The sequence below is a fragment of the Musca autumnalis genome, unplaced genomic scaffold (assembly GCF_047663935.1).
Source record: "Musca autumnalis isolate F117 unplaced genomic scaffold, ASM4766393v1 scaffold_2, whole genome shotgun sequence".
Lineage (NCBI taxonomy): Eukaryota > Metazoa > Arthropoda > Insecta > Diptera > Muscidae > Musca > Musca autumnalis.
Window position 1 is genome coordinate 182,317,480 of NW_027411755.1, and position 23,191 is coordinate 182,340,670.

Sequence of the window (23,191 nt, forward strand, 5' to 3'; positions counted from 1 at the left end):
CACAAAAGAACAATCCAAACAATGGACTGAAGCTGGAGGAAGTGCCCCAAAGAAGGCAAAAACAATTCAATCGGCTGGTAAGGTTATGGCAACGGTTTTTTGGGACTTCAAAGGTATTTTATTGATTGACTATCTGAAAAAGGGTAAAACAATATATTCAGAGTACTATTGCAACCTTTTGGATCAATTAAATATACAAATTCGAGAAAAACGTCCTGGCTTACAACACAAAAAAATAATTTTTCATCAAGACAACGCACCAGCGCACAAGAGTGTTTTAATAACGGCTAAAATCAACGAATTAAAGTACGAGTTGCTTGACCACCCACCTCATTCTCCTGATTTAGCTCCCAGTGACTTTTAGTTGTTCCCAAATCTAAAAAAATTCCTTGCTGGCAAGCGTTTTACCTCAAATGAAGATGCAATTACAGTTGTAAACCACTATTTTGAAGACCTTGAGGAAAACTATTTTAATCAAGGGATAGAATTGCTAGAAAAGCGTTGGACTAAGTGTATTGAAGTTTCAGGAGATTATATTGAAAAATAAAAATATTTTTGAAAAACTAACTATTCTCTTTCATTGATAGGCTAAGAAGTTTCCGAGCCGCCCTCGTACATAAACATACGGTTTTTTTGAGAAAGTAACGATTAAAACTGTAAAGGACAATGAAAACGTGACAATATCGATTTCATGGATATGGGAAACCTACATATACTTTTTGGTGGAACATTTTTGTAGAAAATTTCATTTTGTTTTACTTTTTGAGTTCAAGAACAAAAAGGACGTGGAAGGAACTGTACTAGAAGGGCAGCATATTCGACAGAAAGGTTCCTGATTCTATTTAACTGAAAAAATGTCATCTAAAATTGATGAAACTATATCTTCAAAACTATTTTCTCAATGATTTATGGGGGTCAATCAAAAATTCATTATGTCATAACTCAAAAATTGCAGCTATGGGATCCTTTGGGGTTCTCAATTGAGGCTTTCATTCTGAAAAGGAATTTTTCCACCCCCATAGAGACCACAATGTCCTTCATAGAAGACAAGGAGGACTTCTCATAAAAAAGATAAGAATACCAATAGACCTTTGTGAGAAGACTAGTGGTCTTTCTGACAAAAGAGGTTAAACGTCCAATCTTAATTTGATTGTCATAGAACTTTACTTTTGTTTGCAAAAGGTTAAAGAATCAATGGGATCAACTAAATAGGGATGAATAGACCACACTTCAGAGGATAGTAAATATCATGTGACTTGTCCTTTAACTTAGTGTAATATACAGTTTGCATATATGTTTTCTTATACCTTTCTTTTAAAATAAATATTGATTTTTGAAAAAATGTTCTTGTTCCAAATTTAATGTTATATTTCTATAACGTGGAAAAAATTTTGCCCGGAGTCGGAGTCGAGTTATTTTATCGACTCAGACTCCGACGCCAGCAAAATTGCTCGACTCCGACTCCGAAACCCTGGCAGGGACTACATCCAAACCTGAACAAATTTTTGTTTAACCCCCAGTTTTTGTAAAAATTTTTATTCTTCTCACACGAATTGTAAAATTTTGTAGATCGATTTGCTCGCTTTAGCGCAAATGTAGAGCGCTGGGAGTAAATCGATAAAATTTAACAGGGACCTTAGAAAATATCGCATATTAAATTTGAAGGCTATTAAATTAAAATTGACTGAGCAAAATCGGAGAATGATATATATGGGGGCTATATCAAGATCTGAACCGATTTTTGTCAAAATCGATAAAACCGATTTACGACCTAAGAAAACATCACATATTAATTTTGAAGGATATTCAATTAAAATTGACCGATTTATTGCAAAATCTTTAAAAGATATATATGGGGGCTATATCCAAATCTGAACAGCTTTTTTTCAAAATCGGTAAAGCTGATTAGGGGCCTACGAAAATATCAGATATTTAATTTGAAGGATATTCTCTTAAAATTGACCCATTTATTACAAAATGTGGTAAAAATATATATGGGGGCTATATCCAAATCTGAACCGATATTGACCAAATTTGGTATTTTTCTTTCCAATGCACTCATAAGTACATGTATAAAAATTCATCATCCTAGGTCAACTCCTTCTATTTTTGTCCGCATTTACAAGGAAGTGGCACCACTGTGCGACGGTATAAGTTTTACCATGGGCAAGTCCATACTTCCTGAGAAAACAGCCGGAAAGGTACAAAAATCCGTATGACACCGTGTGTAGTGGTTGGAGCGCAAGATAACTCTCGAACGGATCTGCCGATTCGATCCAAAATTTGTCCTTGATAATATTTTGTCCAAACTTACCGTACCGGTAGTTCAAAAATGTTCGGAAAAATTGTGCGCACGACAACTCTTGAAGGGAAGGACCGATTTGGTCCATACTTTACGCATCCTAATATATCTTCTACCAGATATAGAACAGGTTTGCATATGGACTATATTTACCCATTCCTTCGGGTACCTCCCACACAAAATTTCGAATAAGTTCACTTTAAGACCTGCTCTTGACTAACTTTGATTCCTGTTGAAGCAACTTGCAATCGTTGTCTCAATTACAACGGTAAAATTTTTTTCAGTGGCAAGTCCATACTTCTTGGGAAAACAGCCCGAAAGCTGTAAAAAATCCCTATGGCACCATATGTTGTAGCTGGGGAGAGAGCACAATAACTCTCGAACTGATAAACCGATTTGGTCCAAAATATGGACTTCGTCATATTTTGTCCAATCTTAGTTTGGCTTCTAAAATGACCCATATCAGTCCTCTCTTTAGGATAACTCCCCCACAAAAGTTCAACATTTGAGTCCAAGTGCAGTTTAGGGTCTGTTCGGAGATTTAATTTATACCGATTCTGTTTTTGTGGTCCTGTTTACAGCCATATATGTATGTTTTCCGTGAACAAGTCCATGCTTCCTGGCATACTGGTCCAACAGGTGTAAGATAACCCACTGAAATGACTAGTGGGCGCGATATCTATCGAAAAGATATGACTATCAAAATAAAATCCACTTCCGTTATGCACTCTGTCGGTTCATTCCCTCCTCCGCAAAACGTTTGAACTTTAATCCTAATCCACATTTTTGTCGGCAAGTTCAAATGTCAAAAAGTGCCACAAATTTCTGAAAAGACCCTAAATACATTCGATCTGTCCGTAGATAAAAGTTCCAATTCATATATTCTGAGGGTATATCTCTGTTGGCAAAGCCAACTGATACTTTTTTACTTGTTTTACTTTATTTAGGTATCAGTGGTCAGCATATTTCTCGGCCTAAATTTGTGGACAGGAAAGAAAATAATTATTAAAATTATTCCGTTTTAGTTCAGAATATTTTATCGTGGAGGGTATAAAAAGAACCTAACGCTTTTTTATTTGTTTTATTTTTTTCTTTTGCTGGCACACTTGCCAAGCTTCAGTAGCGGGTGAAATTTTATATATAGCCTTTCGTAGGGCTACGAAACTTTACCCCAGATGTTTGTCAATTTAGGTCCTTGTTTTGATATAGCCTCAATAGAACGATACCTCCTGATTTTCGGTATTATCGCACCGAAATTGCTGAAAATTTGTATTTAGTCTAATTTAGGACCATAAAACATTTCCTCAGAAATTTGTCAGTACAAATTCACGTAAGGACAACCTGATGAACATTTTCAAAACGATCCGAGAGGCGCTCCTAAACTTCACTTTTTCCGAATTCTGTGTAGGAGGTACCCGAAGAACGGGGCCTGTATAGTCCATATTCCAACCTGATACATGACGGGATCAAAAGTAGAAGAAAGTGTGAACCAGTCAGAAGCTCCCTGCGAGAGTTATTTTGGGGATTTACCATTTTATTTGATGACGTCATGGGTTTTAGGATTTTTTTATGGTTATTATTTCAAGAAATATGTATTTGCCCCCGAAAAAAAAATTGTAACGCCGTATAGAGGGCCGCCGGAACAACCTGCTGAAAATTTTTCAATACGAACCGAGAGTATCTCCTTAACTACACTTTTCCCAAATTTTGTGAGAGAAGTGGACCAACATAGTCCATATTCGAAGCCGATCAATATCTGGATGGTATATAACGACTGCTTGCTTCGAGAGTTATCGTTTACGAAATTTTATAGAAAAATTTTTAACATTTGTGGGGGAGGTACCCTAAGGAGTGGGCCGATATGGCCCAACTTAAACTAAGTTTGGGCAAAATATTACGAAGTGCAAAATTTGGTTCGAATCAGCTGATCCGTTCGAGAGTTATCGTGCGCACCAGCCAGACAGACGAACGGAAGGACGGACAAAGCTAAATCGACCCCAAATTGTATGAAATTAATTTCGTCCGTCCGCCTGTCTGTCTGTTGAAATCAAGATACAGCTCTCAATTTAAAAGGTAGAGAGTCAAAATTTGGTACAGAAGTTTTTATTACTTGCAGGATGGTTGGTATTGAAAATGGGATATATCGGTCCACGTTTTGATATAGCGCCCATAGAACGATACCTCCCGATTTTAGGTATTTTTAAGGTTTTAACTTCATTATCCTACCAAAATGGCTGAAATTTGGTACGTAGTCTTCTTTAGTGGTATAAAACTTTCCCCCAGAATTTTGACGGTATCGGTCCACACCTTCATATAGCCTCCATAGAACGGTACCTCCCGATTTTCGGTATTTTTAAAGTTTTAGCTTCATTATCCTACCAAAATGGCTGAAATTTGGTACGTAGTCTTCTTTAGGGGTATAAAACTTTCCCCCAGGATTTTTTCGGTATCGGTCCACGCCTTCATATATCCCCCATAGAACGGTATCTCCCGATATTCGTTATTTTGAAGATTTTAACTTCATTATCACACCGAAATGGCTGAAATTTGGTACTTAGTCTTCGTTGGTGGTATAAAACGTTCCCCCAGAACTTTGTCGGTATCGGTCCATGCCTTCATATAGCCCCCATAGAACGGTACCTCCCGATTTTCGGTATTTTGAACGCTATGACCTCAATATTCCACCGAAATGGTTGAAATTTGGTATTTAGACTTCGTTAGGGGTACTCAAACTTCCCCTTTAAATTTGTCGGTATAGGTGCACGCCTTCATATAGCCCCCATGGAAAGGTACCTCCCGATTTTTCGTATTTTGAAGGTTGTGTCTTCAATATTCCACCAAAATGGATGAAATTTGGTATTTAGTCTTCAATGTGATATAAAACTGTTCGCCAGAAATATGTCTGTACAGGTCCACGCTTTCATATTGCCCCATTTCTGACTAAAATTCGTCGGTATAGGTCCACGTTTCGATATAGCACCCATAGAACGGTACCTCCCGATTTTCGTAATACTGAAGATTGTGATGTCAATATACAACCGAAGTGGCTGAAATTCGTTATTTCGTCTTTCAAGAGTTATAAAATATTCCAGAAGAGTATTATCAGTATAGGTCCACGTCTTCCTATATCCCCATAGAAGCGTACTTCTTGATTTTCGCTATTTTTTTAAGTTTTAGCCACATTCTCTTACCGAAATATAGGAAATTTGGTATTTAGTCTTCTTTGAGCCTAAAAACTTTCCGTCAGAAATTTGTCGGTATAGATCGACGTTTTGAAATAGCCCCCATAGAATGGTGCCTCACATTGTTTTACCGAAATTGCTGAAATTTAGTATTAAGTCTTCTTCATACACGAAAGGAAACTAATTATTTCATTTTATTTCAATTCAACTTGTGGTGGAGGGAACAAGTTCGGCCCGGCCGAACTTAACGCCGTTCTTACTTGTTTTTTTATTTACATTTCCAAGAGTTATCTTCTTAGTTATGATTTTCTACCAAAAGCAACAATAAGACGATAGGGTACAGAAAATTTCGCCTTGAAATCCATATCCTCTGCTCTTAAATTCATGTGTTTTAACAGCATTAGCATTAGGTCATCTATGTACTCTTCATGCAAAGCCATTGGAATGCGATTTATAAAGGGATTGACAGCTTTCATGTTGGCTAAGAAGGATTGAAAAAATATACATTTTAAGATAAATAAAAATCACTGTTCAACTTCTACTCACCTCTAAAAATTTCAAAATTCTCATACGTATAAAGCTTTTGCTGTAACTCAACTTCAAATTTACTAAATCCCACTTGCGACATTAAATCGGCATATTGCTCCGCTGGTTGTTCAACATCTTGGTAGGGCATAAGTATTGTGTCAACGTCATACATATATTTAGACCATTTACTAATCGCACGTGTCATTCTATAGGCCTCATATATGGGATGTGAAGCTAAGAAAACGAGAAGACAATCACCACTAGTCGGTCGCAAGAGATTGAAAATATTCTCAAGGACTTGCCTGAAACGAGAATAAAATACAAAAAAAAAATACTTTCTCGGAAATCTTTTAGAGTACCTTACAAACCTCTGATCCTGCACCCACATAAGGGCATAAAATGAAACCACATGATCAAATTGATGCTGCAAATTATCGGGTAGCATTTCTCTGGTGCCTATATCCAATACCTCAAACTGCAACTTCTCCACATGCTGGTACTGCTGCTTGGCAAAATTTACCATTTTGAGATTTATGTCAGAACAAACAAGTTTTTGAAAATTCTTGGGTAGACAAGGATATACAATATCCATTAGAACATCACCAGTACCACAACCAATGTCTATCGTAGAATCTTTACCATCATAACGCCATTGAGCTTCTTTGAAATACTTGTGAAGACTTTCAAAGGCATCACGTCGTTGGGCATCATTTGTCTTTTGATACCAATCAGGATTATTCATTTCTTGCAAAAAAAAAATAAATTGTTCGTATCAAACAGCAGATCTATATTCCACAAGTGTTTCCGAAAGACTGCGTGGAGAAAATTTTAATGTGACAGAAAACACGTTGTTTAATTTAGAATTTTTATTAACTTTATTTATTGTAGCCGTTTCCAAATTCATTGTGTTTGAAAACGCGTATTTAGTTCTATCCTCGTTACTATCTGCATACTCCTTTTTTATTACAACTGACCTGTCAAAATGCAGATTCTAAGTAGTTCCGAATTACCGCCAACGCCACCTTTCAATATTATTATTGTCACTTATCTATCGCCTACCAACCAAACCTGAAAACATAAATACGTTTTGTCATTTCGTTTCTCTTTTATTACCGGTGTGACCATTTAGCATATTTGCAGCTAAATATAGCATTATTTTTTTTTTTGTATTTAGACGCAAAATTTGCGTACGTTTTGCCATTTCGTTTCTTTTTTATTAACAGTGTGACTATTTAGCATTTTTGAAGCTAAATTTAGCATTATTTTTTTTGTATTTAGACACAAAATTTGCATTCAGCATTAGCATTTTTTAATTATTAATTTAGCATTCTTCTATCGAAATCTGAGATATTTTAGTACAGTCGAAATCGCTTATAACGTCGGTCAAGGGACGGACCAAAATCGGACGCTATAAGCGATAGTCGTTATAAACGATATTAATAAAAGAGGTCAAATTTTATTATCTATATTGACTTTGTGGTATAAATATGTTGTTTTATAAAGTAAATACTGTATAAATTCAATGCAATTTTTGTACTTTTTCATTCTATATACATAAATGCTTTGTTGCAGAACCTGCAAGAATCTACTATTTTTTACTACGATAAAATGTTTTCCTTTATGTTATCTGTATAAGTTTGATACCTTCCAACTCAACTTCCTGAGCTCAGTCAATCACGGGTGCTGATTGACAACATCAGGCATCTCCTCTGCACTTTCCCTCTGCGGACACCGTAGAGCGCAGATGCCAACGAGCGGTGGTTGTTGAGTTTTCTCTCATTGGAATATGTAATTGTAATAGTATAAATCGACTCAGATCCTCTGCGATTGCAAGAACCTCTGCGTTCACTTGTCGGTCAACCTTTGAAGAGTTAACTTGTCGCGTATTAACCAACCGTCTCGCGTTAGTACATACTAACCGGCCTCTGTCGCCACCCCAGATTACAAGGTAATCGTTGTTGTAGAGAAAAGAAATACACCAATAAACCAACATATCTTTAATATTAAAAACTGATACCTACTGTTTGTGTTTTATTTTCTTGTTCTTTCCCCCCTCCACTGCTTATCAAACGGTATCCTGAGCTATCGTTATCGAAAAAAAAAACCCCTATGGATTTCCCCTCCCTCACCTAAACATTTGGTCGCATCGAGCAGGTAGAAGCCAGCTTTTTGTTGTCACTTCTCCATTTGCCTATTACCACTCTCTTGTACGAAATTTGAAGTCTTAACTTGTTGTTGGCTGGATTTTGCATCAACATTGAATTCTAACAACAAATCATCATACTAACATCAGGTACGTAAACTCAGATTTCCATAAAAATTGAACTACCCGCGCGTTTTAGTATTGTTTGTTTCGTTTACCGTTTGAGCATTAATATAAAAATAAACCAATGGTCGAATTTCAATTACCCTGCACGTGTGAATTAAATTCGTTGCCTAATTTCGCCTATCATATCTACTCACAAATTGTTGAAATCGTTGTTGTACTGATCATCCGACGTCGCGTTGATCATACACTTCACAATCCGTGTTGATGTTATTCTTGTTAGATTTGCTACATCACAATAACCACACACACATAAAATCAAATAACTTTTCTCGCATTACAATACTAACCTCCATTATTATAAGTCTTCTTTTGTTATAGTTTGGATTTACCGAACAGATTTATAGCGTTCTGGTTAACTTAAAGTTAAAAGAGATGATTGAATTTCAAGGAGGAGCTTCTTAACAATAACTTTCAATGTAAAAATTATGTTTTTAATGAATCCAAATTGGTTTATTTTGCGTTTTTAAATTCATCAGATAGTAAAAGAACACACATAATAATGGCCCTGAAACTCATCACCACTTCGTGTGTTAATTATTTCGTTGCTCCATTTAAATTTTAAAACATCTAAGTTTGTTGCGTTGCTACAACGTGCTAGTTTTATTTCGTTTTACTGATCGCCCTACGTCGCGTTGATCATACACAGCATTCGGTGTTGTTACTTCGTAACATTTTAATTGTGGCTATTCTCATTTTTACTGAGAACTTACAAATATATTTTGTAATATTTGCAATAACAACATCGTTAACTTCCAATAACTCATGCTCTCGAGTTGTTAAATTAATACACGCATTGAATATTTGATCCTTGATCATTTGAATATTTGTTCTTGCTTTTTCTAACGGAGCCCTTTTGTTGAGAATTTGTATTAGCAAATTTATAATAACAACACGCATTGCCTTTTTAATAGTAAAATTCGTAAAAGAGAGAATTGTAAAAAAATTATTCTCACATAAAAGTTTTTTGAAATAGTTCGGGAACGGAAAAATGGAAAATACGTCAAAAAACTGAAACAAATGTCAAAGTCAGCGTATAAGCCAATCAGACCCCGGCAACCACTTTACTATTTTTTACACGCTCAAATTCTTCGAGTAAAAAGTTTTAAAAGAGAGCGCCATTCAGCGCCATTTTTGTTTTAAGAGAAGTGAACATTTTACAACTTTTTTGTGTACGGGAACGCTTTTTCGGGTAAAATGTGTAAAAGTGATAAAAATTGTAAAAACTTTTTAGTTCTGGAACAAAGCTTTAGACTTAAGCGTTTCATAATGTTACAACATTAATAATATTACAAGGTGGCCGCAGATTCTAACGAGTATCGAATTACCGCCAACGCCACCTTTCAATATTATTATTATTGTCACTTATCTCTCGCCTACCAACCAAACCAGGTAATCTGTCTACCCTCTCTCTCTCTATATATATTTATTTACTTATTTCCCAATACTGCTTTTATTTTCAATTAAATCATTAAAACGTTCGTGTTTTATTTTGGTTTTTATTTTCACATAATATCGGCGTAATCACATTTATTAATATATAAATCGCCGGACCGCTTTTTAAATAAATAGCGGTCAAAGTTCACATTTTTATGTTTTTTTTAGATTTTCACTATTTTGCTTGGAAACTGCAAGTCCTATCGAAATGGGGCTACGTTTTACAATTTTTGAGATATAGAAGTTCAGGTCACATTTTTAAGTGTTTTTGTTATTTTTTCACGATTTACTTGAAATCGGTAAGTCTTATCGAAATGGGACTAGAGAAAATCTTATAGCTGTGAAAATTCTCTAACAGATTGGCTTTCGCAATTTTTTCCTAGGTTGTGCAGTTTTTAGATATATAAGGCTAACTTAGGAATTTGCAGTCATGGCATTGTTTTATAAGGGACACAGTCAGTGAATTGTTCCGATTTGAACTTCTATATCTTAAAAATGGTAAAACCTACGAAAATATGATAAATGACAATCTTGTAGAGAATTGTCACCGCTACAACATTTTCTTAAGTTCCACTTGTTAGGGATTGCGATTTTCCAACAAAATCGTGAAAATCTGAAAATGTAAATTTTGACCGCGATTTATTTAAAAAGCTTTCCGGCTATTTTATTTGTTTTTTGATTTTTCTCACTTGTTGTAGCTTCAGAATCCACAAAAACTTCCTAGGTGTAAGCTCCTTTCATTTAAAGTTGTTTCAAGAACAGCATGGAGGATTTTAGCTACAATTTTTACCGAACTAGCTGCAATTTGGCATTTTAGGTCCTCAGTGGTCAGGAAAGTTATCTACACAAGATCGTCCACATAGGTCCATGTTTCGGTATAACCCCCATATAGCGGTACCTCCCGATTTTCGGTTTTTTGAGAATTTTAGCAACAGTTTTTATCAGAACTAGCTGTAATTTGATATTTGAAGGTTCTTAGTGGTCACGAAAGTTCTCCACTAAAAATAGTCAACATATGTCCACGCTTTTGTATAGCCATCCTAATATTTTGTTCACATTTAGTATTTAAATTGTGAGCACAATAACTCTTGAAGGAAGTAACCGAATTGGTCTATCCTTTGCACATCGTGAAATTTCTAGCAGACATAGATGAGATTCCAATATGGACTCTATCGCTCCACTCCTTGGGGTACCTCGCACACAAAATATCAAAAAAGTTCAGTTTAAGACATGCCTTCGAATTTGTTGCAACAAATTTTTGTTTGTTGCCCCCATTACGTCGGTACGAATCTTTTAAGGAGCAAGTCCACACTTCCTGAGAAAGAAGACAGTAAGCTGTAAACAACCCCTATGGTACCATTTGTAGTGGCTGAAGCGTACAATAACTCTCGAAACAAAATTTGGCCTTCGTAATATTTTGTCCAAACTTCGTTTAGGTTTTAATATGGGCAACATCGGTTCACACCTTCCGATACTTCTCCCACAAAAGTTCAAACATTTTTGTTAAAATTGTGCGCACCTAGTTGGTCCGTACTTTGCACATCGAAGATGAGACATATCGGTCCATAGCCGGTATTCAATTCGACATTGTCAACAGGCTGAGGGTATTTCTCTGTCGGCACACAGGCTGAGAGTATTTCTCTTTCGGCACACAGGCTAAGAGTATTTCTCTGTCGGCAAAGCCGACTGACAATTTTTTACTTGTTTTCTTGCATTTACAATTTCTCCACACAGTCTTCAGAAAACACTCGTAAAACAGAGATCTCCAGTTTTCTACCGCATACATACTCGTATATATTTTGTTTTGTGCTAGAAATGAATCATCCTGATTGGTATCACAAGGCCAATGACGCTCAACGATTCGATTCCCGGGAAAATTTTCACAAGTATATTAAGCAAATTCAATGGCGTTATGATGGCGAGGATTCTACGATTGATATTGGTTGTGGTAGTGGTGATGTTCTAATGGATATTGTATATCCTTGCCTACCCAAGAATTTCCAAACACTTGTTTGTTCTGACATAAATCCCAAAATGCTAAATTATGCCAGACGGCAGTATGGTCACATGGAGAAAGTGCAGTTTCAAGTATTGGACATTGGCACCAAGAAAAAGCTACCCAATAATTTGCGACATCAATTTGATCATGTGATTTCATTTTATACCCTAATGTGGGTTCAAGATCAAAGGTTTTTAGGACACTTGTAACACATTTCCAAAAAAAAGTGATTTTCTTGTTTGTTCTTCTATTTTCAGACAAGCCCTTGAGAATATTTTCAATCTCTTACGGCCGAAATGTGGTGATTGTCTCCTGGTATTCTTGGCTTCACATCCTCTATATGAGGCGTACAGAATGACCAGCGGAAACAGTAAATGGTCTGAATATATGTACGATATTGATTCAATAATTTCGCCTTTTCAATATGTTGATCAACCAGCGGAGAAATATGTCGATTTAATGTCGCAAGTGGGATTTACTAAGTCCGAAGTTAGGTTGCTGCAAAAACAGTTTACGTATGAAAGTTTTGATGTTTTTAGAGGTGGGTAGAAGTTGAAAAGGATTTTTATTTATGTATTTTAAAACATATTTGTTGTTTCAATACTTTTAGCCAATATGAAAGCGGTCAATCCCTTTATACATCGCATACCAATGGCTTTGCATGAAGAGTTTATGGATGAAGTTATGTTCATGTATTTAAAACATATGGGTCTACATGAAGAGGAAATGGATTTCAAGGCCAAATGTTCAGTATCGTATGGCCTTCTTGTAGCTTTTGGTAGAAAAGCGAAGTTTTCTGCACGCGAACGCTTTAGAAGAAACCTCCTGGAAATTTGTGAACTTCGCAACTTAGAGAAATATAGTAAAATATTTTAATACAAATACAAACAAGAAACAAACAAAAATCGCGTTAAGTTCTGTCGGGCCGAACTTTTTATATCCTCCAACATAAAATATTCTGAACTTTCCCAAATTAGGCCAGAAAATGTATCTAAAATGTCTTCAATGGTACGCCACCTTAATATTGGGCCTATATCAAAGTGTGGACCTACGTTTATAATTTATGGTTCGGTGAAAAAATTTTGAAAACTGTATCCGTCGAACAAAAAAGGATTATGAAAATATCTCTATCCGTTAAAAAGATACAGATTTTTTCACAGGGAAAAAACGATTCTGAAGCACTGTGGACCGGTCATTTCAGTTGGTCCCTTTATAACTTAGAGCGTTTGGACCACTATGTCGGGAAACATGGACCTGCCCACGAAAATCATAATATCGCTTTAAACAGGACCACGAAGAGTAGCATCGGTATAAATTTCCAACGGATATTGGAACAGATCCTAAACTACAATTAAACAAAAATTTTGAACTATTGTGGGAGAGGTACCCTAAGGAGAAGACCGATATGTACCATTTTAGAATTTAAGCTAAGTTTGGACAAAATATTTGAAGATCCAAATTTCGGACCAAATCGGTTGTTCTGTTCTAGATAATCGTGCGTACCATTTTAGAGAAATTTTTTGCACTTTTGAGGCGGAGCTACCGCAAGCAGTCGACCGATATGGCCCTTCTTCGAACTTAAACTAATTTTAGACAAAATATTACAAAGGCTAAATATAGGACCGAATCGGCTGATCCATTCGAGAGTCATCGTACACTCCAGACACTACATATAGTGTCATAGGGCTTTTTATACCTTTCGCGCTATTTTCTAGGAAAGTTGAACCTGCTCATGAAAAAGTTGTGCCGTCGTAATGGGGGGCAGCGAATACAAGTTGTTACAACAAAAATCAGTCATAAACTAAATGTTGTATGAAAGGTACCCGAAGGAGTGCGAAGTTACCTGAAGGAGTAAACCGATATGGCTAATCTTCGAACTTAAAGTATGTTTCTTCTCGAAACTATTTTTGACAAATTCCAACAACAAAATAAAGCGGCAGCTGGGGAGCAAAACTGGAGCCAACAAAAAAGAGGAAAAAAGGCACAACACTTGCAAAAGAAATACAAAGAAACAAAATCAATTTTCGATGTACCGAACGATATCGGCTTTAAACTAAGAACAATTTTCTTTTATCAATTACTAAAATTCACAAATTTAAATTCTCCTAATACTTCAAAAATATTCTAATTTAATTATTTTTAATCAAAAGCGTCTGCGCGCTACTAAGAAAAAACCAACTATACTTGTAACCAAGGCAAATATAGAAGGTAGCCGATTCGGCGAATTGCTACAACAAAGCAACTTTTGCCGTAACATAATACGTCAAAATTTGTAAAGAGAATCAATTCGCCTTGGCGCTTAAATTTGCAGCGATTTAGCTTAGGCCAATCAGAACAAGATGTTTGTTTACATTTCACTATTACAACAATTTTATTTGACATTTCATGTTCAATCAGCTGATACGATACAACAACAATAAATATTCGCTCAAAATACTAGGCGAGTGACATCTCTCAACGGGGTTGCCACACCCAAAAAGTTGCCATCAGAAAATGTTGCCACGTCGTCTTTCGCCGCCAAGGTATTCAAAAGCAACGGCGCTTCACGAACTTGAACATCCCGGCATCCGTTCAGTCTTTGGGAATCACCGATTCTGAAAAGACTCGAACAAAAACAAGAAAAAATTAAAAATGATGTGGCTCGGCCACAATTACCAATCTATACATCCAGCGACCAAACAAAATAAGACACGATCCTGAACTCGACTTCAAAGCAATCTTCTAGGTTTGCTCACAACCGTTTGTCCTTTGGCACATGGTCCATCGATTGGCATCATAAAATTCAGATTGTCTTCATCCGTAAAAGTCTTAATTTTGTTAAAAGCTGGCATGCTGGTATTTGCGACTTCTTGGCATCTAGGTTCCATTCTATATACGCCTCTGGACGAAAGAGCTTCATTTGACGAACTAGCTACAATTTTGGGTTTCTCCTTGGACGAACTAGGTCCATTTTGGGAAACAACTTTCGAAAAATTATTCGATTTAGCTTTGGACGAACGAGGTCCACTATTTATTAAGGCTTTGTACGAACGAGGCCCTTGCCTGATAGACGAGTAGGACGAACTAGGTCCTTTCATTAATTGGGATATGGACGAACTAGGTCCCTTTCTCTTTAAAAGCGGAATTTTATAAACTGATCGTACATCTACAACGTTTTCCTCCTCACAACGTTTAATTTGTGGACTGTATTTGACAAAATAAGGCAGATTTTTTCAACAAACTGCAACATGAAATCATAGAACTTGACTCTGAAATTGGTGCCGTAAGCACCCAACCAAAACTAGTTTCTTGGGCTACTAGAGAATTCAAAATATTTCTTCGAACACCATTCAACAAAATTTGAGGATAAATATCTCCTCCAATCAGTATATCCACCTGGCTACTTCTTCCAAATTTCGGATTAGCTAATGGCTCAATCCCCAATGAAAACGAAACTGGAAAATCTATTGAATAACTGGGCAAATTCTCCGTTAACCTGGGCAAAACATACGCGGAGACGTCAACATCGAAACCCACAAATGTACATTGTTTTACTGAAGAACCAGCTATAGCATCATTTAGTCCGGAAACTCTGGCATTGACTTTCCTAACTGCCAAATTGAGACGCCTCTGCAGTTTTTCGGTTATAAAGGTAACCTGGGAGCCTGAGTCAATTAATGCCCGTTAACATCAATGTTAACAATCGCTGTGCCCAATTGAATTTGACTCGTTGTGTCAGCAAAACAATTTTGCATACTAGCCTCGCTTGCCGAGTTATGTCAAACTTGTTGACCTATTTCAGCATTGGAATCCAAATTCGAATGGTGCGATTCCCTATGCAGCAAAGTATGGTGTTTTCCATGGCATATTGAACAACTGGAGCTAATAAGACACTCCTTTAGTAAATGGTTACTACCAAAACACCTTATGCAAAGATTGTTCCTTTTAACAACTGATAATCTATGCTTCATGTCCATCTTCAAAAATGATATGCAATATTTCAAACTATGTTCCTCTGAACAAACAATGCGCGACCTTTTGGAAGCCTTTAAAGAGTATTTCATTCCTTTAGTCTGAGATGACAACTTTTGAACTTCGAATGCCTCAGGTATGCTAATATCAATCAAATTTGTCAGATCATAAACGGTTTCCAACAATTGAAAGCGAGCAGTCAAAAAAGTGTCCAACTCCGACCATTTGGAAATCTCAATCTTATTGCTGACTGTTTGCTCCCACAACGACAAAGTAGTAAGAGGCAGTTTGGTGGAGCAAAAACACAAATATTGGGTCCCAACTATCAATATCAGTTTGATGCAACTTTAGGGATGTAATACAATTATTGACATCCCGCTGAAGTCTTTTTATTTCACCAGCAGATTCAGACTTAACAGCAACAAGATTGAAAAGAATCTTCAGTTGACTATTTACCAAAATTCGCTTATTTTCATATCTATCCTTCGGATTTGCCCAAGCATTAAAAAAAACAATATTTGTCAAAGGAGATTTTTTGACAATTTCCAAAGCTTCCCCTTGCGTACTTTGGCGCAAATAAAACAACTTCTCCACTGTAGTAATTGATTTGCAGTTGATATACACTGCTGTAAACAAGTCCCTGAAGGACGGCCAAGACAGATAATCGCCATGGAATATCTCTGTTGTACGTAAACGATGGTCACCATGGTCCGAGCGTTTCCGCTTAGGACTATCCATTGTAGAAGACAAAGCAGATCGATCGACAAAGGATTGAGATAATTCACTCATTTTAGCTGTACAATTTATGTACGCATCTCTGCACTGTCTATAAAGACCCGATGCCTCTTTCATTTCTTGAGCCACACTGCATTCAACACATACATCTTCATACACTGTTTTGATCCTAGCCCAAAGCCTTTCAAGTTCATCTTTTCGAGGGTCAACATCAAACACGGTATCAAAATCAGTCTCAAATTCCAACAATAAATCCCCAAGCGCTTTAAATTTCAGAAGAATTTTTGATTCTGCCATTTTCACGTCAATATGATTTAAAATTTGAACAAATAGAACCAACAAAACTATTTCAAATAGTTAGAAAAGCAACAACTTCAACGAAATTCAAACAAAATCGTGAGTGAAATGTCTTCACCAAACTCCAAAACCAAATTAAAGGCAGAAAATTGGATGAAATTTGGATTATTAAACGACCAATAATTTTATAAATATATGTGAAGCAGAGTCAGCTTGTTAGGACAAGTCTTCTTCACGCTTATGTTGCAACTATCAATAGCAATGGGCAACAACAAACAGCCCAGAAAAATTTGGATCAAAAAACTTGCAATTTCAATTAAATGAAAAATATGAACTGGGATCACTGTCACAAATTATTTATTTCATTTACCAAATTTGCCCTGAAAAAAATGTTTCCTATCGAACTGCCGCCATATAGATCCAGATATTTATTGTTGGGCTTACAAAGTTTAGAATGTCGTAGAAAGTTACAGTCTGCATGTTTTATTTTTGATCTGCTTAATAATAACATCGATTCGCCAGATTTATTGTCTATGATACCAATATTAGTTGTTAGTGTTTACTGTGAACAGTAAAAACCCAATAGGCAACAACAAAGATCCGAAAAAAATATAAAAACACTCAAAAACATTTTCCACCGAAATCATGTGCACAAAAATCCCAATGCACAACTTAAACTGATAATTGCGACACGCAGATAAATACGAAAGAGAATTGCAATCCAAAAATTCCACAAAGTTCCAATCCGTAGAAGCAGTATGACAAACCTTCTTATTACAAGTCTCCTATTTGACTTGTGAATAGAGGAAAACAATTCTGTACAAATTTATTACCAAACGTAACAAAACACCACAGCCAAAAATTATTTCTCAAAAAATATATTTTTTGCAATTGCACTTTCACGACATTCTGAATTTTGTTTAAATCAAAATAATTGTGTGAAATGACATTCCGTCTGTCCACCACAAACATTTTACGAGACAACGCTGCCGAAATCTTTCCACAACAATAATCCTCTTTACCACAAAAGGGATCGCAACAATATTTTAAAATATTTATCAAGTTTTTATACTTTTCCCACTTGTTTAACTGTTTTAATTAATTAATTGAAGTTAAAAAATATTTTTGCCACTTTAATTCCCGATGGAATGAGCAATCAAAACAAAACTAAAAGAGAGCGATGGGAAGAAGAAACACACAGGTGATAGTTGTTAGTGTTTTTCTCTTACCACGACGATCAGTTGAACCGCGTTGCCAACCACGTATCAGAAGTAGTAGGTGGTCGGCCAACAATGCAATATTATTGCAAATTTATTAAATTTTAATAAAATTTCAATAAAACAAATGTAATTTATATTAAAATTAATGCAAATAAATACATTTTCTTCAAACTAAGGCAAATTTACTCCTCTTGCTCCGGATCCGGCTCGAACGACGATGTTTCTTCTCGAAACTATTTTGGACAAATTCCAACAACAAAATAAAGCGGCAGCTGGGGAGCAAAACTGGAGCCAACAAAAAAGAGGAAAAAAGCCACAACACTTGCAAAAGAAATACAAAGAAACAAAATCAACTATACTTGTAACTAAATTTACAACAACAATAAATATTCGCTCAAAATACTAGGCGAGTGACATCTCTCAACGGGGTTGCCATCAGAAAATGTTGTCAAGTCGCCTTTCGCCGCCAAGGTATCCAAAAGCAACGGCGCAAACAAAGTATATTTGGACACAATATTACGAATGTCATATTTTTTACCAAATCGGTTCATCTTTTCAAGAGTTCGGGTGCCACCGTGGTGCAATGGTATGCACGCCCGCCTTGCACGCAGAAGGTCGGGGGTTCGATTCGCCGTTCGGACTCGGCGATAAACAGTAGGTCCCATATCATTGAGCTAAATATGAATCGGGGTGCACTCATTGATATGAGAGAAGTCTCCCTTGTCCCGTATGGGATGTTGTGGAACAATGTTTTCAAGAGTTATCGTGCGCTCCAGCCTGCCAAACAGACAGACGTACATTGCTAAATCGACAATTTATGGTAGATAAGTTTTGTGACCACTGGGAACCTCATAGCCCATCATCGAACTTCACCTGCCTATGGAAAAAATACACCGCGGCTCAAAAATATAGCATTGTGATGTTAGAGTGATATTTTTATATTCCTCACAAGGAAATAGGCGGTGATATCTATCAAAAAAGATTTCAGCCTTTCACAAATAACATGAGGAATGATACCCGATACTTAGTTTGTACAATCATCCGCATACGCAACAATATAAATGTCGTCTGGAAGGGGTGGAATATAGGCAAGGTAGATGATAAACTATTCCGGGGCTTCTACCTCATATAGTGATACCATCTAGCTAGCTACTCAACAGGTTGAGAACTTTGATAAGATGCTCAACTTCCGGCTCATCCAACTGTTTCAGCATTACCATTAGGCCCATCAGGGCCCACCGTTTTGGATGGAATTTGCAACAACATCGTTAGTAACTTAGGACATGTCTTCCTTCTTTCCAGGGTTCGAGTGTGACTTAACCGTTGACCACAATTCACTAATTCCGGCTCCAATGTTGCAACTCTTAAGGTTATCTAGTCATTTGTTCCACTCATGCTCACCAACCAACCGACTAACTTTCAGGTTCAGCTCATTGTGTTGGTTCAACGAAGCTCATCCTGCTCATTTACTAGTTGCATATGAAATATAAACAAAATTTCAAAGTACAAAAATTGAAAATAGAAATATCAAATAAAATTCTAAATAAAGAAATATGAAAAATCAATGGTATTCTCGCAGCAATCTAAGTGAAAGCACCCATGAAGTTTCTCCATCACGTACCACCATTGTATGCAGGCTTCATCTTCCAGGCTGAGTCGTCCTCATCTGGCGGCATCTTCACTCTGGCACTAGCAACCTAATCCTTCTGCATATAAATGTACGAACGCATCTGCCATATAATCTTATGGACAGGTCGTAAAATAGTTCAGACATACCACATGTTGCAATGGAAATTCTTATCTCTTTTCTTCTGACTTCCTAAGATTACCACATGTTTACCTTTTTCAAGTGGACTGTAATAAAAGTAGATCCCTATTTAACAAAATTGTGTTCCTCTTCTACACACGCAACCCTCACCAAGCCATTCACTATCTTTATTAGCAAATTAATATGTTTCCCGTGAACATGACTAGTGCCGAATCTACTGGGAAATTCGGTTTCGGTCTGTTATGATGTCTGGGATCATCATTTCTGCTACCCAAACATCATAAGGGTTGAACAGTTCTCAGAAGCAGTGTTTGGTGAATTCTCTAAAACTAGGCCAATCGAATTCCACATGATTGATAAAAGTTTGCCGCTCAGAGGGTATAAAATCATACGGTCTGTTGATGGCAGCGATTATAGGGAGCAGATGCGACCCAAGAAAAACGTCATTTGACGTCATTTGTCAGACAATATGAACCGAATGCCACCACTCATGATGACCACTTAAGTCCCCTAAGACCAGCCGGTTATGACCTTCCAAGAGCAGACTAATGATGAGACTATAACCTGGAGTACAGCTATTAATTGGTGGAATGTACATATATGTTAAGTAACTCTACATTAGCTGTTCCATAACATACTGCTACCCCAGGAAAGCTAGTCCCCCATCTCCACTTGTGGTGCGATCCTACTGGACAATTTTGTAGAATTGTTTTTAATGGTGTCAGGTAGACTTCATTCAACGCACCAATGTGCTATTAATCTATCTTTACACATTACAGCTGTCGCCCATAAATAGAAAGGGTCGGTAATAAAATATCTATGTTCCTTATCACCCGCAACGCACACACTGCGTGGAGTGCATATCCCTTTAGGCACATTGTGCATTAGTAAATAAGTGCATGTGTATTGTTTAGTAATTAGAGATTTAAGGTCTAGTTGTAACAAAGTAGTACAATAAAATTGAGTTTCTTTCGAACCGTAGAACAGACAACATCAGCCCGCGTGTTTTCTTTTCTTGAGTTTTTCCCTTAAGGTTTCTTGTAAATTTTTGTGATGCGACGAGGAGTCCGTCGCATCACCTACCTTAATATGTTTTAATCATTTTTGAGCTTGCACCTCCCACTCATAAAGTCCACGTTTTCCTCAGTCTTGCCTCGGAGTCCATTGCAAATGAAATGCAAAAATTATACACTTCTATGGATTGGAACAGCAACGACCTGTGTTAAATGTGCCATTGATGTTGGCGAAACTGTGGGGAAGTCTAGTATTCTGATGACGATGATTCTGTGGGGTCTTTGTTCACGCAGTATGCAGTAACACGGTCCCTGCCGTAGTCCATAACATGCAACCCCTGAGATACACCCACTACAGACATATATTGCATCTCACCGAATTTTGAGTGTGATGGGATGCGGATGTGACAGCCGAGCCAATCCAAATTGGTTCTGGTTTACCTCCGTCCCAGCATAGATCAAAAGGATCCGGACCAGATTTTCCGAGCACTGAGCACTAAGTGTTGTGACAATCTGTCTATAAGATCACCAAAGTATTTACTACATATATATTTCGCTTACCAGCTGATATAACAACAAACGAAATAAATTTAAACAAATAAAATATACTGCAAATAGAAAATTCGGTCAATGACCTCAGCGAAGAGATCTTTAGCCTCATTAGTCTAAAAAATGTGGTTCATTATTTTATATTCTATGCACTTTTATTATTTTTTCTTTATTGCAATGCATTCACATCTGCAGTCATACGCGCATTTGCTATTTATATCTGGCAAATGTTCACAGTTGGTAGAATGCTTACAGATCGATATACATATAAAGGTGCATACAGCTACTAACACGTCTACTCGTATATGTACACACATACTCGTACATACATACATATAAAGAGCTCTGTTTGTCTGCCGATCTTGAAAGGCACATGCCAGTAGACAACAAATATCGAAATATTTTCTGAAAGTTGCACAGTGTAGCCTAAATTTTTTTTTGCGGTTTTTAATAAAATAGTGCATATCATTACTCTCCAAAGGATCAACCGATTTGGTCAACCATATTTGTCCAACCACATTTTTTGGGTACCAGCGACAAACAATATCAAAATTATTCCCAGAATTGCAGTTATGCCTCGGATTGTTTTGATTTTTTATATCCTCAGCAGCTATGGAAACGAGGGTATATACATATATACACCTTGATATGACCAAAAATGTGATTCACTGAAATAACGGTTTTAGATCCAAAGTATGTTTGGAGGTAATCCGTTTCAGACAATTTTGAGTCGATTTAGCCACGTCCGTCCCTCTGTCTGGCTAAGGTAGGTAGGTATCCTCATTCCCAAAGCGGTGAAGCCGACTACCTAAAGACTTTAGACGATTTAGTCTTTCGAATAAGACAAGGTTACTGAATCTTGTAATTAGGGCAGGCTACGATGCCAACAAATAAAAAATCACTAAGTTCAGCGGCTGACTGATACCTTCTTACTGTTTTTTTTTTGCACCAACTTTTTCTCTCGTTATTGTTACGATTCAAATCCATACTTCCTGAGAAGTATAAAATCTCTACCGTAACCAAATAATATGACTGATGATATCTGATATCTTAAACTTCCTTCCAAACGTACATCAACTTCCGAGATGGTCAATATTGGACAACATTTTTTGGATACCTGCCTTTCAAAAGTTCACAATTTTCGCTTAAGTGAAGTTTAAGGTCTGTTCGAGAATTGTTTTGAAAATTCCTCTAAAAGTATTTGCTATAGTCTTCTTTATAGCGATATAATGTTTTTCATTGACAAGTCCTTCCTGACATAATTGTCCAAAAACTCGAAAATTCCCACGCCGAACAACTGAAATAGGAGTGACCCTTCCAGTTCGAAGATGGACGTGTGGAAATTGTAATCTCGTATTGTCCTTGTAATCATGACTGCCAAAGCTAGGAGATCCTATAATAATGCCAGTAGGACGAAACTCATTGGGTTGCCTACAAAGTTAACTTCAATATGTTCAATAGTGAAATTAAGAAAATTTAGGCAAAGTCTTGCTTCAGTTTTAGTGAGTCTATAGAGGGAGTTAATTAAGCTGCCAGGTTTCAAAAGATACTATGTAAGAATCCCAAATATCTAGGTAGTATTAAGCGGAACGCGATTCGGGGACTAACTTTGTACTAAAGACTCTTGATCTGCGTGGACTTTAATGGTGACCTTCCTGTCTGTTTCCAGCAAGTGGTAATTAGATTGAAGAGGACGAACAGCTAATTGACAGTTTAAGTAACAGCTTTCAGAACCACATGTCACAGTATAATAACAGCAATGCTTCAGAATGTAGCTAATTATGGCGGAGATTTTCAGTTGTTTTGCGCTTTTCACACATACCAAGGTCCTATTCTAAGAAACAACTTATCGCTTTTCACTTTGCACTTATCAAAAAGTAGCTA

The 23,191-nt window shown here is 36.7% G+C and overlaps 3 protein-coding genes across 14 annotated transcripts in view; 1 reads left to right on the forward strand and 2 right to left on the reverse strand.

Moving 5' to 3' along the window:
* The window catches only part of LOC141394971 (juvenile hormone acid O-methyltransferase-like), a 75,222-nt gene extending 56,965 nt beyond the window's left edge, over positions 1-18,257 (reverse strand). Inside the window, exon 1 of one of the 2 annotated variants that reach the window (XM_073970219.1) lies at positions 17,839-18,257. The gene's annotated coding sequence lies outside the window, so the exon portion shown is untranslated. The other variant, XM_073970220.1, reaches the window with a different exon arrangement.
* LOC141394970 (meiotic nuclear division protein 1 homolog) overlaps positions 5,554-23,191 on the reverse strand; it is a 139,783-nt gene continuing 122,145 nt past the window's right edge. Inside the window, exons 1-7 of one of the 11 annotated variants that reach the window (XM_073970213.1) lie at positions 17,987-18,007; positions 8,629-8,697; positions 6,987-7,080; positions 6,652-6,756; positions 6,381-6,574; positions 6,031-6,314; positions 5,554-5,965 (exon numbers count right to left, since the gene is read on the reverse strand). In XM_073970213.1, coding sequence (XP_073826314.1) covers positions 5,784-5,965; positions 6,031-6,314; positions 6,381-6,574; positions 6,652-6,723 — 732 coding nt within the window. In that variant the 5' untranslated portion in view covers positions 6,724-6,756; positions 6,987-7,080; positions 8,629-8,697; positions 17,987-18,007 and the 3' untranslated portion in view covers positions 5,554-5,783. Of the gene's footprint in view, positions 5,966-6,030; positions 6,315-6,380; positions 7,081-8,628; positions 8,698-10,464; positions 10,604-17,779; positions 17,912-17,986; positions 18,008-23,191 lie in introns of those variants that run through there. The other 10 variants (XM_073970208.1, XM_073970206.1, XM_073970212.1 and 7 more) reach the window with 10 other exon arrangements.
* On the forward strand, positions 11,591-12,650 carry LOC141395064 (juvenile hormone acid O-methyltransferase-like). Its single transcript, XM_073970465.1, has 3 exons — positions 11,591-11,964; positions 12,032-12,315; positions 12,385-12,650. The coding sequence occupies exons 1-3, from the start codon at positions 11,591-11,593 to the stop codon at positions 12,648-12,650; spliced, it is 924 nt and encodes a 307-aa protein (XP_073826566.1).

Coding starts and splice junctions, on each gene's coding strand:
- LOC141395064 (XM_073970465.1), top strand. CDS start 11,591: ATGAATCATCCTGATTGGTATCACAAGGCCAATGACGCTCAACGATTC. Junction 11,965..12,031: donor ATGTGGGTTCAAGATCAAAG/GTTTTTAGGACA, acceptor TTCTATTTTCAG/ACAAGCCCTTGAGAATATTT. Junction 12,316..12,384: donor AAGTTTTGATGTTTTTAGAG/GTGGGTAGAAGT, acceptor CAATACTTTTAG/CCAATATGAAAGCGGTCAAT.